A 14,940-nucleotide genomic window follows, 5' to 3' on the forward strand; every position below is an offset into this window, starting at 1 on the left:
GGGGACCTTGGCCGGCCCTGACGCCTCCTTTCCGCCGTCCCAAGGCAGTAGCAGCACCCAAAAAGCGGAGTTTTGATCCCCACCCCGCGTCCATCTCTCAGGGTCTCTCCAGACTCCGGGAATTCACAGCGGGTGGCTGCGCTTTCCCGTGGGAAGGGGAAGGACACCTTCCCTACTCTGAAAGAAGCACCGGGAAATTTGCTCGGAAGAGCCAAACGAAAACTCGCGCTTTTCTCTGCCGTTTCCCAATTCTCCGCTTGGAAAAGGCTCCTAAACTTCCAGAGACACGTCAAAAATATCCTTTCTGCTGAAACGCTTTTTCGTCTGGGGAGAAAAGTTTGGGAATCGCGGAGTCCTCCTGCAGTTTCTTTCCCGAGGCGGCAACAAATGCAAGCTCCGGAGCCTGTCCCTGTGCCGCGAGGTTTGCCCTTATTTCGAATTCCTAATTACAGATCTCGAAATATGAGACTGCAGCCCTGCAAAAGGAGTCACACACAGCGGTGTAAAAGCTGTCCTGAGCCCTTACATTCCGAAAGACGAAGCAGATTTATTTCTTGAGCTCTCACGAAGCTCTCCAAGAACGAGCCGCGTCTCTGCCCCACCCGTGCGAGACAATTCGCTCCGTCCTGTCCTTTCACATCATCCCAAAATCTGCACTTTCTAGGTTCTTTCCTAGATCTGGCTAAAAAAAAAAAAAAAAAAAAAAAAAAGCCACTTGCTCAGATTTGCTCCCTTTGGAATTTTAAATTGGAGTCGCAATCGCGAACGCGCATCAGACGTAAACACGTTCGGTGGATCAGCCTGGCATTCGTCTGAGCTTATTTTAAAGCCGGTGATTTTATAATTTAATCCGCCAGCAGATCGCTTTAAAGGTGAAAACGAAACGAATAAAACCTTACAGTGGAATAAAGGACCAAGGCCCATTAACTTCTCTTCGGAGAGATTTGCAAACGTGTCCTGTAAACATATGGATGCCATAGGCTCCGCCGGGCTGCTCCTGCCCGGCCAGGGAATACCGCACAAATTCGCTCACTGGCCTGGAGCGAGGCCAAAATCCCTGCCGATACACAGCGAGCCTTTCCTGCACCGCTCCTTCGGGATGGGATTTTGCTGGGATGGGAAGGGATCCTTGTCTGGGAGAGCTGCCGGGTGTCCCACACGGCTTTGCCACCGGACGGGTCGTTTGGAAGGAAACATTTCCAAATGCTCCCTCGTAGCAGGAATTACCTGGCCCGGGAGAGAGAATTCCCTGCGGGCGGGCAGCTGGAGCATCCCCCCGGCAAAAGCCGGGGGCACCCGTGGGGGTGGCCTGGCCCCGAGCGCGGCTCCTTTGCCGTGCTGGAGGGTCAGGGATCATCCAGATCCAGCGACCGGGGGGGACTGGGCAGCGGAAAGCCCGGAAAGCCGGGGCTGGGCTCGAGCGGAGCTGGCACGGCCCAGGGCCGCCTGCGGGAGGGTGACCCGCCAGTCCCAGGCTCAACCTTCTCTTTTTTGGCACCCGCCGCCGGCAAACATGGGCGGGATGAGCCTCTCTCCTCGTCTGCCCGGCTTTTCCTGGTGTTTGTGCCGGTGTCAGTCCCCCCCGGGCCCAGGGCCGTGCGGGCAGGGCAGGAGAGGGATGCCCGGCAGGGAAGCCACCGGCCCCAAGGGCAGCTGTGCCCGCCGAACCCCTGCGGGCACCGGGCGGCAGCTCCGGCTCCGACAACGGCGGGCCGGAGTCACAGGGGGTTTTACACCAGCACCCCAAAGTTCTGGCTGCTTTTGCCGTCGAAAAACCGGGGGGTTTTCGCACAAACGCGTCCCCCTCCCTGTGGCAAACACGGACAAAATCCCTCTCCGTCTTTTAACATCTCTGGCTGTTCCTCAAAGTACCTCAGCACTGACTTTGTACCGTTTCCCAGTTTCCAGAGAGGCAGCGGGGTGAGTGAAACTGTAATAAGATCTAGAAATATTTGGGAACAACTCCCACCTTTGCTCTCGGCATACGAAAGTTCGTCCACACACACATTTGAAAGCCCGGTAGCTTTTCAGCTTGGGATTCTGCTTAAAAGAATCACTTAGCGATGTATTATGTTAAGTATCGGGTTGCCCTGTAACTTGGAGTATTTCCTTTGTGTCTGCTGGGCTGTTCCCCGGCTCCCCCGGAGCGCAAGGTCTCCCACCCTTCAGAAGGAACCTCGGGACAACGACAAGTCCCGGGGCTTCACCGCCTATCCTGGTTTTTTGGGTTTTCCCCAGCGCGGTTGTGCCTCCCTCGGCCGGGAGAGCCCCGGGGAAATTCCCGGTGGGCGGCCCCTGAGCTGCATCGAGATTTGTGCCCCTCGTTGAGGCGAGGTCCGAGGCTCTGCTGTCACCCCGTGAGGAGGGGGAGGCAGCGGGGCGAGGGCAGCGCTGACACCTCGTCCTAAGCCCCGTCTGCAGCGGGGGGCCAGGGGTCTCAGCCCCACGGCACCGCTGGATCCCGGGGGCCGCGATGGGTCTGGAGCCCGCGGGGAGCCCCCCAGCCCGGTCAGGGGAACCTCTGAGAGGGGGGAAGCTCCCAGGTCAGGGGCGCTTTGGGAAGGAGCAGGGCTGGGCAGCGATGTGCCGAGCCGCCCGCTCCTCTCTGCGGGCTCAGCGCCACCGGCCGGGAAGGCGGCCGAGGGCTGGGTGTAAAAATCAAGATTTCTATTTTATAAAAAGAAAAAAAAAAAAAAAAAAGAAAACCAAAACAAAACAAAAAACCCAAACAAACAAACAAAAAAAAAAAAGAGAGAGAGAGGAAAAAAGTCAAACTCCTAGGAAAAAAACCTAAAAAAAAAAAGTGGGGAAAAAAATACTCTAACCAATCTGCCCCCAGGACACCCGCACAAACCCAGCTCTCCTCGCCGAGCCAAACCCACCAGATCGCGTTAAGAGGCCCCAAAGCGGGCGTCCTACAGGCAGGGAGGTCACGGGCAGACCCAGAGCTCTCACGACAGTGACCCCCGCCCTTCCTCTCTCCCCCTGCCGTCCTTCCGTCCCCTCCGGCCGGGACAGACCTGAGCGACCCCGCCGCCCGTCCCCGCACCAACCCCGCCCCGACCCCGCCGCCCGTCCCCGCACCGCGGGGCCACCGGCTCCCGCCGCCTGGGAACGGCCCCAGGAAAACCCTAAAAAAAAAGCACTTTTGTTTTAGTAAGACCTTTAATGTCGCTATTAGCGGTTAGTACAATAGGGGCTGCCTTTCCAAAAGGGGATTACTCACGCCTCGCGCTTTATTTATTTATTTAATTCATTAATGAACCTTTTCCGAGCGCGCGTGACAACCCGATGAAATAGCTGCGATTCGCCTTGATTTTCTTAAAATATACAATTCGTGGCCAGGTTTAAATGGGGACCGAAGACTGTGAATATTCCTGGTAATTTCTATTGTCTGCCTCTCGGAATAAGGAAGGTCTGAGATCTGCCGCTCAGTCACTTTATTCAGATTATTTCGTATTGCGCACATCATATTTTGAGTCACATAATAATTAGCTCGCTCCCATCCGGTTTAAACAACCATAAATGTCCAATTTTATAATCAGTTTTGGATACTGTGTCGGGGATGGGGGAGGGAGAGGGCGAGGATTTAACCAGTCTCCCATCACCGGGGGGCAGAGAATCGCAGTTTTTAAACGCGATTCATTCTCGCCTCTCTTTCTTTCATTAGTTCCTCTTCAGAAAAAAAAATAATAAAAATAAAAAATACTGACAGCCGAGACAGAACACGACCGGTGGTGTATTTTTGTTCTACAGTAACAAAGCCGTGGCGACAACAACAAAAAAATATCAAAACGCGAGAGAAGACGGTGTTAGAGAGCGGGAGCGCGGGGGAGGCTGGAGGCTGCTGTGTCCTGACTTTAACTCCTGAATCTCAAGGTCGCAGCGATACCGCAGGGCACAGCCTGGGCTATCGGAGCACAAACTTGTCCCTTCCAGGGCTTGCACTGCGAGCCCGAAAGGAGCTGGGGTAGAAATCCCCTTTCGCTGTCGCTGCTTGGAGTCTGATCGGGCGCTAGTGCGGGTTCAGTCCATCTTCGGGAAAAGCCTGGCCGGGCTGAGCAGGAGACCTGTCCCGAGCCCCCGACAAGCCCTGTCGGAGTGCTGGGGTCAGTCAGCTCGCTGAGGGTCTCAAACTTTTCCTAAACTCTGTGTCAGCTCGCTGTGGAAATAAGGGGGGAAGCCATCCACCGAGGGTTTTGAAAACACAGCCCTCTGTCTGCCTCTCTCTCTCTCTCCCTCCAGTCTAGACAGAGCTGGAAGCCAGGTCTGCAGTTGAAGAACGTTTCTGGTCGCGCTGGCCGCAGCTACTCCGGGCCTAGCACGCGTCTGGTGCCGCCTCAGACCTGTCCCCGCCACCCTGCCACCCCTTTAAGCCTTTTAGGGTGACGGCTGGGGCAGCCCGGGGTGCTGGACCCCCGCTCCGAGGACAACTCCCGTGGGAGCGCATCGCGGTTGCCCTGGGAGCAGAGGCCGGGGCTGGAGAGGGGGCCTGGTACGTACCCACCTTTATTTCATGCCCCAGAATCTCGGATGGGGGTGCCCCGCACCCATCGAGTCCAACCCTCTCCACGGGGCTCTTTCCCCAGGTCTGGCTGCCCCAGGATTTAAGCTGGGAAGCCTTTCCGGGCTGTTGCGCTCCCCGTTTGCCCTCCCAGTAAAGCCAACTGGAAACCAGTAGCCGAGTATGAGGAGGAAGGAGGGAGGGCTGACAGACCGACGGAGGGATGGGGACCCCCTCCTCTCCTTCCACGGGCAAATCCCGAGGGAGAGGGAAGTTTGGGTAATGCGGGACTGTGTGGAAGAAAACCCCCCCTTACCCCCCCAGAAAGTCCCTCTGCAGCCGGCGCTGCCCGCAGCCGCCTCTCTCCGGCTCCCCCCTTTCCCCTCCACCCTCCCAGGCACTAAACGCAGGGCTCGGGGACCGGAGGCGGTAATTCCCCCGGCCTGTCATCCCTGGATGCGAAGCTTTGGTTTTAAATGTATTTCCACCCGTACTTAAGACGATGAAAGATCAGGAATTCGCTGTATGCATTTAAACGTTGCCCTTAATAAGCAGAGTGTGCGGAAGCGCACGCCCGGCCTGTTTAGGGAAGACAGACACATAAAACACACCCGAGCTGTGGGTATAAACCTGCTCTCGGGGTCGTCTCGTTGCTCTTGAGGAGCAGCAGGGCTGGAAAAGCCAGGACGCATCCAGCAGCATCTCGAAACGTGCCGCTTTTCCTCCCTCCTAAATCAAAGGCGTTCGGGGACACGTTCCCCAGGCACGGCCGGCGAGTGACCCCCCCTCGAAATTACGACGCTCTATTTCTCCTCGGGAAAATTTCCCGGTGGGGAATAATGGCTGGAAAATGCGGCGGAGCAGAGCCTCGCTTCCCTTGCTCCGTGCCTCGGGAGCTCACGCTAAAGGAGCCCTGGCTTTCCATAGCACGGCTGCTCCGTGCTCCCGAAATTTCTCAATTAAATGGCCACAACGGTAAGCTTTGCTCGGGTTGGGAGGGGGGTTTTATTCCGCACCCCTCTCCCCCTATTTTATTTTTTGGTTGTGTTTTTCTTTTTAGCTTTTTAATAAAGCTCCTTAGAAACCGCGAAGGAGAGCAGACCTTCCCCTGCGGAATTTGCTAATTCCTTCACCCTGCTCCCAGTCCGGAGAGGCACAAACAAATGACAAAGCGGGGGAGCTGGGCTTTATTTAGCCACCCGCAGGCACTGACCAGCGCTTCATTCCACGGCTCCCATCAGCTCAGCGGCCGCACGGACAGCACGGGCGGCCGGCGGCTCCCACGGCTGCCGGCCCGCAGCCTCCCCTCGCCCCGGGCGGCCCCAAGGGCGCTCGGGGGGAAGGTGAGAGGCTCCGGGGGGCTGATTTTCCGCAAACCCCGAGGGAAGGAGAGATTGGTGCCGGGCCTCGCTGCTGGGTGCCCCCGAGAAGAGCCGCGGGAGCCACAGCCCCGGCCGAGGTGCAGCGGGGTCCCGGCCCCGCCGAGGCCGGGCTGGGCTCGGACCCTCCTTCCCCGCTCTCCCCGGCCCCACGAGAAGGAGCAGGGCCTCGCTGCGAAGCTGCCGCGCCTTCATTCCCAGCCTACTTCCCTAGCTTCAGAAAACTCCAACCAAAACAAAATAATAATAACAACCACACAGTTTTTTTCCCCGAGGCCGTGCCTGGACGGGAAGCGCCGCGCCGAGGGGCCACCCCGGGGGCCGGGCGGGCTCCTCCGGGGCTGCAGACACGAACCGAGCCCGCTCTCATCGGGACGGTCCCCCTGAGCCAACGGAGCTGAACCGGCAGCCGAGGAGGAGGGGGAGAAAGGGGGGATGAACCGGCCGGCTCTGCCTCCCACCGCCGCCGGCTTTGGGGCAGCGCAGCGCTGCCTCCTCTTCCAGGGCACACGGGTTCATTTCCAGCCCGGCGGCTTTTACCTCAATCCCCGATCGCTCTCCACCGGTTCCGGGACTCCTGCAGGCATCCCCTCCCTCCTGCCAGGACGCCGTTGGGGTCGTACCCACCCCAGCACCCCGTCCCCGCTCTCTCTCGGCCCGCGGTGCCTCCCCGTCCCTCCCGTGCGGGCTCCCGGAGCTCCGGGTGTGGTTTTACCTTCGGGGAAGACGGCTCGCATTTTCAGGTAGCTGGTGGTGAGGCGGATGATGGACGCCTTGTCCAGCTGCGAGGTGATGGCCGAGGGCAGGGGCAGCAGTTTAGCCAGTTCGTAGAATTCTCCATTTTCTTTTTCCCGTCTAGTCTTTGCCGCGTTCTTGGATTTTTCCTTCATCGCGACTGCTGCAAGGCGGGGATGTCACTGGCATATTAGACCCGATTCTTCCGAATGGCAGGGGGCATGGATTTCGACTGCAGAGTTAGTATTTTCGTTTAAGGAAGGGAATTTACCCAAATCAAATCAAATAATTAGTAATAATAATAAACGGAGGGAAAAAAGAAGACAAAAAGGGGAGGGAAAAAAAAAAAAGCCAAGCCAACCAACCAAAACCAACACCAACAGAAAGGGTGCGAGGAGGGGGGAGGCGATCTCTGAGCCACAACCAGGACAGGAAAGCGGCTCGGAGAAGGCAGTTCTGCTCTGATCCTGCAGTGGCGAGGGCTTCGAAACCCAGACTGAAAGACCCACGGCAACCTTCGTCCTCTGCGTGCAGCTGGGAATGGGATCTTGATCTTCTCCTCAAAACGGGGAGCAAACCGCTGGGTTCCCTTCACCGAACGATTTCTTCTACTCAATCCTTTCCCGTCCAAAAATAATAATTAAAAAAAAAAAAAAAAAAGAAAGAAAGAAAGAAAGAAAAAGAAAATAGAGCGTCCGTGCAAGAAATCATTGGGCTAAGCAGGCTGAACCATTTTTGGACATTTTGTCTCTGAAGGAAAGAAAAAAAAAAGAAACCGAACGACCGCGCTGCTCGTTGAAGGAAGTGCAAAATGATCTGGTCCCGGAGCCCGAGATGCCGAGGACACGACGAGCTCCCCGCTGAACCAAAGTCAAAGCCGGTGCGGCGGCAGCTGATGGCTGGAGTGCTCCGGGATCACCGGCGCTCCTCTCCGTGCTCCGCTGCCCTCCGGGCGCGCTGCTCCTGCGGCTGAAGGGCGCTGCTCCTCCCGTGCCCGAGGGGCTCCAGCAGCGCCGGGGCGCGGGGGCCGCCGAGCCCCGCTGGCTGCGGGGGCTGCGGGGGCTGCGGGGGCTGCGGGGCTGCTCCTGCCGCTGCGGCCGCTGCGCCCGGCTCCAAATGTGCTTCTCATGCGGAGTCAAATTAAAGGATCCGTTTTCCTCGGGACCAGTGCCACTTCAGCGTTGTCTCTTTCCAAACAAGTCCGAGCGCTGGCAAAGGCGCGGGGTTGATTTTGTTGCTTTTATTTATTGGTTTGTTTTTTGATTTTTCCTCCTTTTAAAGAAAAAGAGTTTGCAAGATAGGAATCGTTTCTCTCTCTTTTCTCTCTCTCTTTTTTTTTTTTGTTTCTTTTTTATTTGTCACGTATTTCAAGAGCGAAGCGGTGACTCTTTGGCAGAGACATGCCTTTCAAAGGCAAGGGGAGGGTTTGCTACATTCACCTCCCGCAAAGAGCAGCGATCCTCACCATTCGGCAAGGATCGAAGGTAAAATTCCCCTCCTCTCGGAAATCACAGCCGCCACGCTCCTCGTCTGAAAGCACCGATATCTCTTTTTTTCTTTTTTTTTTTTTTTTTTTTTTTGTTCTTTTCTTTCCTCGCCTTTTTTATTTTTTTTTTTTTTTTTTTTTGTTTTCCCAGGGCCAGAAGGAGCTCTGAAGTGGACCTCTCGGTTAATTCTTTAGCAAAGGCTGCAGAAAGCCAGGAGAGCCTCAAGAGGGGAGGGGATAATGTATCCGTGACGTGTCCTCCCGCGCAGCGCCCTCCGAGGGACCCAAATCCAGAAGAGCCAGCGCAGAGCCGCAATTAGCACTTGCGAGGGGACGGGAGGCCGGCCCGGGGGGAGCCGGGGGCGGGGGCCGCTGGCTGGGGCAGCCCGAGCCCGCTCCCCCCGGCCTCCCCAAGCGGCCGGCGGAGCCCCTTGCCCCTCGTTGCCCTTCTCGGTGCACCGGCCGTGACCCCGAGGGGGCCCTTGTCCCCCGTGCCGGGGCGCAGCTGCCCGCGGGAGGAGCCACGGGGGGGGTGTGGGGCCGGGACACGCGTGGGGCCCCCTTGCCCAGCCCCGCGGCACCGCCGGGAAGCCAGCCGAGACTTTCCTCCGTTGTTGTGGCGCTGGGTAAAGCGTACCTGGGTACTCGCGCAGGTATAGACACAGCGCGTATTTATACTGTATATAAAATATGTATTTTGCGTATTACACGTGTATGCACGCACACAAATATATTCACAGACGGCCTCTCGTACATGCAGAGGAGGGGGCCGAGCTCCGCGGGAGCTGCCCGGAGCCGCCCCGCCGCCCTCCCCGCCGGCAGCCGCTGCTCATCAGCCCCCGCTGACCGGGGCTTAACCCCGGAGCTGCCGAAGCAGCGCTCGGGGAGAAGATGAAGCAAATCCCCGAGCGCCCAGGCTATGCCGGGACCCCCGGGGCCACCTCCCTCGGAGAGCTCATGGGGCCGTGACCGCAAGGCTCGGGGCCACCTTTGCTGTCGTTGTCACAAAAGCGATGCCTGGGTCCCTTATCGTGTCCCGAGTGAGGGAATTAAGCCCAGCCCGGGCAGGACTGAGCCGTGCCCGGCCAGGTTTAACACGGCCCCGACCCGACGGGAGATCTTGGGCAGCCCCGCGCTGCTTTTAGGGACAGAAACCCGCGCGTGTGTCCCTGTCCCACTCGCACGGGGACACAGCCCCGGCCCCACGGGCAGCCGGCCCTGCCCAGCGCCACTTGCAGCGATCCGCCCCGGACACGCGTGGGGATTAAAGCAGCGAGGAAAGGAGAGAAAGGAGGCACCAGCAGAGCCCGGAGAGACGGGGCTCCACATCCAAGGGGGCCGAGGGGGATGGGAGCGCCCGTTCGCAGGACACAATGCACCGGTCCTTAATATTAATCCCCGGGAGAGGCCTGGCCGGCGGGCGAGTGTGTTTGCTTAAGCTCGCCCGCCCCTCCGTAATTATCCCATTACAGCAGAAAGAGCCCGGCCCGGCCATGCCGAGGGAAAGGCCACGCTCTTTAACCTCCCCGCGGCCGGGACCTGCCCGGGCCACCGCTGCCCGTGGGGTGGCGAGTGGGGACACTGCGGCACCTCCTGCCTTCCCTGCTTGAGATGTGGGGCGAGGAGCGGGCGAGCGGAGCCCTGAAGGGTTCCAGGACATGCCCGCACGGCCTCTGGTCCCAAATCCATCCCCTTCTGGCTCAGACACCGGGACCGCGCCCGTCCCTCGGCTGACGCGCCTGGGACAGCGGCTTTTGTAGGGAAGACAAACAGGGAATGGGAACAGGCTCTGCCGCGCCGTCCTGGGTGGGATTTAGGCTGGAGCTGGCTCCCAGGTCAAGGAAACCTGAGCGAAAGCCTTGCACCGGCGGGACCGGGAGATGTGTCCCGTTTCACCCTCCCGCATTGCCCTTTTTACCCGAAAATAGGAGCAGCTCCGTGCCCCTCTCTATGGGGACACCTCTCCTGGGCACATTGGCGACGCCAGATTTAACCCGCTGCTGTATTTTTATTGTTACGAAAGAGTGTTCCGGGCTGGGACTTTTCTCCGAGCAAAACAAACCCAAATTAATCTAGGGAAAAAAACAAAACAAAACAAAACCAAAAACCACCCGTCGAAAAGAAACTTCAGCTTTTCGGGGAAATTCTCAAAATTCAATGCAATCTCCGCCCGCCGCCGAAACAGAGGTAAAAAAAAAAAAATATATATATATATATCGGGGAAAAATATTATATATATATATAAAAATCAATATATATATTTATCTATTTATTGCTGAAAATTAGCTGTATATCAAGGCAGGTCCTAACGGGTCGGACACAAGAAGCTCTGCGATCGCTACCCCCGAGAAGGAATGCTTATGGGACATTTCCGTGTCCTGTAAACAAAATAGAGGGACAAACGACGAGGTGCAAAGGAAAGCGTGAGAGGAGCGTGTTGTGTTTCTAACAAATTGCGGTGATCCGGAGAAAGGGCAGGTCTGCGAATGTTTTCAACAGAATCCCGACAGAAAAAGAAGAATCTCGGTGCTACAAGGGTGGCCCAAACCTATCGAGGTGGATTCGCGATGTGCAGCTCGGTGACTCCGAGGTGGCTGCAGGGGCTTCCCTGCGACCCTTTTCAGAAGAAACTCCTCGTCAGGAGGAAAATAAATAAGGAGAATAAATAAAGCAATTTATTACTTCAATATTCAGATCGTGTTTTCACGGATCCGTTGTTGTTGAATCCTAAACCGGGCACGCACAAACCCCACTATTATTTAACAACATTTCTCCCTTGCTTGGAGGGGAAAACCCTTCCCCGAGCGGGAGACACAGAGAGAGAATTTCTTCCCCAGGTGAGCTGTGTTGCAGAGGAACATTTCCAACGTTTCCCCTTTTTTTTTTCCTTCCCAGGGGTTTCAACTGGAGACGGAAAACAGAGAGGAAACCGAGAGGTGAGAATAACCCCTCTGCACCCCGAAATAAACTCTAATTGCAGCGCTCCGGGGTTTGCAGGTGGGTGCCCCGTGTCTGGGTGCCTCTGGGGACAAGCCCGAAGCTCCAAGGGATGGGGTTCAACGCCTTTTTTTTTTTTGGGCAATCCCGCATCTTGCAGGCGGGGGGCTGCACACCCGGGACCTCCGGCACACCCGGGACCCCCGCCCGGCATCCAGGGGCATCCCCAGGGCCGCTCCAGCCGAGCTTTACAGGGGCATGCGGCAGGACGGGGGTTGCCATCCCCACCCCGTGTCCGTGAAAGTGCCACTCTTGCCCCCAAAAAACTTGGCAGCGCCGCGATTTTGGTGTTGGTGGAGTTTTCCTGCTTTTTTTTTTCCTCGGTGGACGCTGGCGCGGGAGAGGGGGGGGGAAATCGAGGCTGCAGATCCCAGCACAGAGCGGGGCTTAACTTTAGTCTGAGGTGCTTAGCTGAAGTATTAACTGTGAGAAATACCACCAAGTTCCACAGGAAAGAAAATATCGTCAGATATTTGAACATTTACAGCCTGCACCATCAGCACTGCTCCGAGCCCGAGGACCAGCAGCGCTTATCGTCCCCGGAGGAATCCCCCGGATTTTTTTCCCCTGTAACTACTGCTCCCAAGTGTGGCTGTACACACACAGCCGCTCTCACACGCAAATCCTATAAATGCTAATAAAACAGATTCCTCGGGATTTGTTTAACTTGCCCTGGCACCGCGATCCTATATTGATATTCAATGGGGTCACTGGTGTGCGGGAGGATTGCTGGTGAAGCGTAAGGCTTTGGGATCAACCTTCCAGGGTGCCACTCGGCCACGTCCTTGCAGACAAGGTGGGAGCCACAAGCGTTGGCAGTGCCATGAATTTGCACTGAACACTTGAAAGGGGAAAAAAGGAAGTGGAATCTTGGTGCTGGAATTATGAAGCTATGCAGAATCGAGGCCTCCGGTTGCAGGGGATCGTTTTCAGCTCCTTTCTGGAAGCTGTATTGCTGCTATTGTCCAACCTTTGCTGGCCACATGGGACACGTTTGGCAATAGGACAGAAAATTATTTCTACTGGGCATGAACTGGAAATATCCAGCTGGGGCATGGATCCCATTTCTAATCAGAGTGGAGGGAAGGAAATCTCAACTCTCTTTCTTGTCACTCAGACAGCATTTGGAGAGTTGGTCAAAAGCTCCTACCCAGAAAAAATACGGCTGTTTAAAAATGAAATAAGGCTTGTGGGGTCTGGTTTTTTTTTACCCTTCCCACTTGTAAATTTTGGGGTTTTATGTTGCTGCCCATGCTGCAGAATGGGGTGCACGCCGTGTGTAGTGGGCAGGGATAACACAGGCGTGCAGCGCTGCAGGAGCTGTCAGAGTTGATGGACTGATCCAAATGGATGATATTTGCAAAAAATACACCCAAGTTAAAAACCCGCAGTGCTCATGTTCGGGTCAGGTTTTCGATTTCAGTTTTCTAAGGAGAATAAAGTTGTTTTGTTAAGGTCAACTTAATTTTTTTCCCCCTCACAACCGGAGCTGGAATTCGGTGAATTTTCCGAAAGTTTTTTCATACAGCTCTGATAATTGGTATTAATTATGACACCCAAAGTTTCGTGACCAAACATTTGCTGCTGCTCAAATAACCTGCAAATCGTATTTCTTTTAACTACAGGAGATAGTTTAAAAAGCAGAAGCTGGGAATAGGAGAGGGAGTGTATCCATCAGGGAGAGGAAGCTTCTTGGCTGGAGAAATTGGAAAAAACCTAGTGGGAAAAGCACACACTGGATCATTTTTACTCGATCTGTCTGAAATCTTTGAACATTACGAAAGTCAATGTTGAGAATTTTTATTTACTTTTTCAAAGTTCTGTTCAGAGATTTGTTTTCTCAGTGGTCCTTGGCTTATATGAGCAGTGTGACTAATCTAGTGGAGATGAATAATGGATCTGTGAGGAATAGAGGAATTCTGATTCAAAAACATGTCCCTCTCTTTTTCTTTTTTTTTTGGTGGTATTTTATGCTGCTTGGCGTTCAGTATGTTATATAATGACTGTCAGAAGAACTTCGGTAAAACTTGATGGTCAAGTTTATAAATACTTTAGTCATGATTTAGAAATGATGGATGGAAAATGTTATTTATACATAATGCTATTTTGTGCCTAATTATGAGATGTTTTACTCTGTTCTGAGCACAGGCATAAGCAAATGAATGTGCTGTCATTAACGACGGCACCTTTGATTTCTAAATAGGTTTTTTACCATGGACAGGCAGAGAAATTTAAATAAAGAATGAGCTTTTCACATGGGACTGGGATTTGAGGGGCAGCACAGGGGCAGCTCTGATCTCTGCTCCCTGGGAGCAGGGATGGGACCCAGGGAGCAGCTGGAGCTGGGCCAGGGGAGGTTTAGGGGGATATTTAGGACAAGGTTCTTCCCCCAGAGGCTGCTGGGCACTGCCCAGGCTCCCCAGGGAATGGGCACGGCCCCGAGGCTGCCAGAGCTCCAGGAGCGTTTGGACAGCGCTGCCAGGGATGCCCAGGCTGGGATTGCTGGGGGGTCTGGGCAGGACAGGATGATCCATGAGGATCCCTTCTGACTCAGGATATTCCATGATTATTGCAAGGGAGAGGGGATGGAGAAGGGAAGCAGAAGTGCTGGTCAAGGTCACTTTTGAGAACTCAAGACCTCAGCCCTGCAAATGGACCTGGATCAGCCAAGGCTCCAAGGCAGGAGCTTAAACCAGAGTGGGATTCCCACAGTGCAGCCTCAACAAGGCAGGAGAAACACAGGGAAGGGAAGGGAAAGGAAGGGAAGGGAAGGGAAAGGAAGGGAAGGGGAAGGGAAGGGAAGGGAAGGGGAAGGGAAGGGGAAGGGAAGGGGAAGGGAAGGGGAAGGGGAAGGGGAAGGGGAAAGGGGAAGGGGAAGGGGAAGGGGAAGGGGAAGGGGAAGGGGAGGGAAGGGGAGGGAAGGGGAAGGGGAAGGGGAAGGGGAAAGGGAAGGGAAGGGAAGGGAAGGGAAGGGAAGGGAAGGGAAGGGAAGGGAAGGGAAGGGAAGGGAAGGGAAGGGAAGGGAATGCCTGTCTCCTTGCTGATGTTATCAGGCTGATTGGGAAGGTCCAGCATGGCCATGGGAAAAGTGGGAATGTACCAGAATAAGAACTTGCTGCTTTTTTCTCATTATTGTTTCCAGCTTTTCTTGCCTTTTTCCTGTAGTCAGAGTTTGTGTCATCAAGGTTTCCGTGTTTTATTATGGGAATTTGGGATAGGTTTGATCATAACTGAACAAAGACGACCCAAGTTCAATCTCTGTCACCGTTGGAAAGACATCCAGAAGATGCTTCCCTCTAAAATGATCTGTTTTACCTTTGCACACCGATCCTGAACTTGGATCCCCAAAATCCACCAACACCAGGGAATCAGCGAGGAATCCATCCTGCAAATGCACTGAAAGCTTCTCCCTCTCCATTGCCAGCAGCAGGAAGTTTTACACACAGGATCAGCTGGACGATGAATATCCAGGCTCAACGCCCTCCTTTCTCCCAAGGGGTTCAGCCACGGCCTCTTGTGCTGGGTGGGCCCTGCCTGGGTGCTGGACACCCCCCAAAGCCACTCTGTCACCCCCTCCTCAGTGGGGCAGGGGGGAGAAAATATCATGAAAGGCTCCTGGATTGAGACAAGGACAGGGAGAACGCTCAGGAATTGTTGCCATGGGGAAAGCAGGCTCAGCTTGGGAAAAAAATTAATCTATTTCCAATCCAACCAGGGTAATGAGAAATAAAAAGTAAATCTTTAAAATCACCTTTCCACCACCCCTCTCTTCTTCCTGGGCTCAACCCACTCTCAATTTTTTCCAGTGGCTCAGGGGGAGCTCCTTCAGGAACTACTCC

The 14,940-nt window shown here is 55.1% G+C and overlaps 1 protein-coding gene across 1 annotated transcript in view; it reads right to left on the minus strand.

Annotated features, from left to right (window-relative positions):
• Positions 1-7,090, minus strand: part of SIM2 (SIM bHLH transcription factor 2) — a 42,936-nt gene extending 35,846 nt beyond the window's left edge. The window contains exon 1 of the mRNA XM_039555781.1: positions 6,599-7,090. Coding sequence (XP_039411715.1) covers positions 6,599-6,773 — 175 coding nt within the window. The 5' untranslated portion in view covers positions 6,774-7,090. The remainder of the gene's footprint in view (positions 1-6,598) is intronic.
• Between the last annotated feature and the right edge of the window lie 7,850 nt (positions 7,091-14,940).

This window comes from Corvus cornix, chromosome 1, assembly GCF_000738735.6.
Source record: "Corvus cornix cornix isolate S_Up_H32 chromosome 1, ASM73873v5, whole genome shotgun sequence".
In the NCBI taxonomy this organism is placed as follows: Eukaryota; Metazoa; Chordata; class Aves; order Passeriformes; family Corvidae; genus Corvus; species Corvus cornix.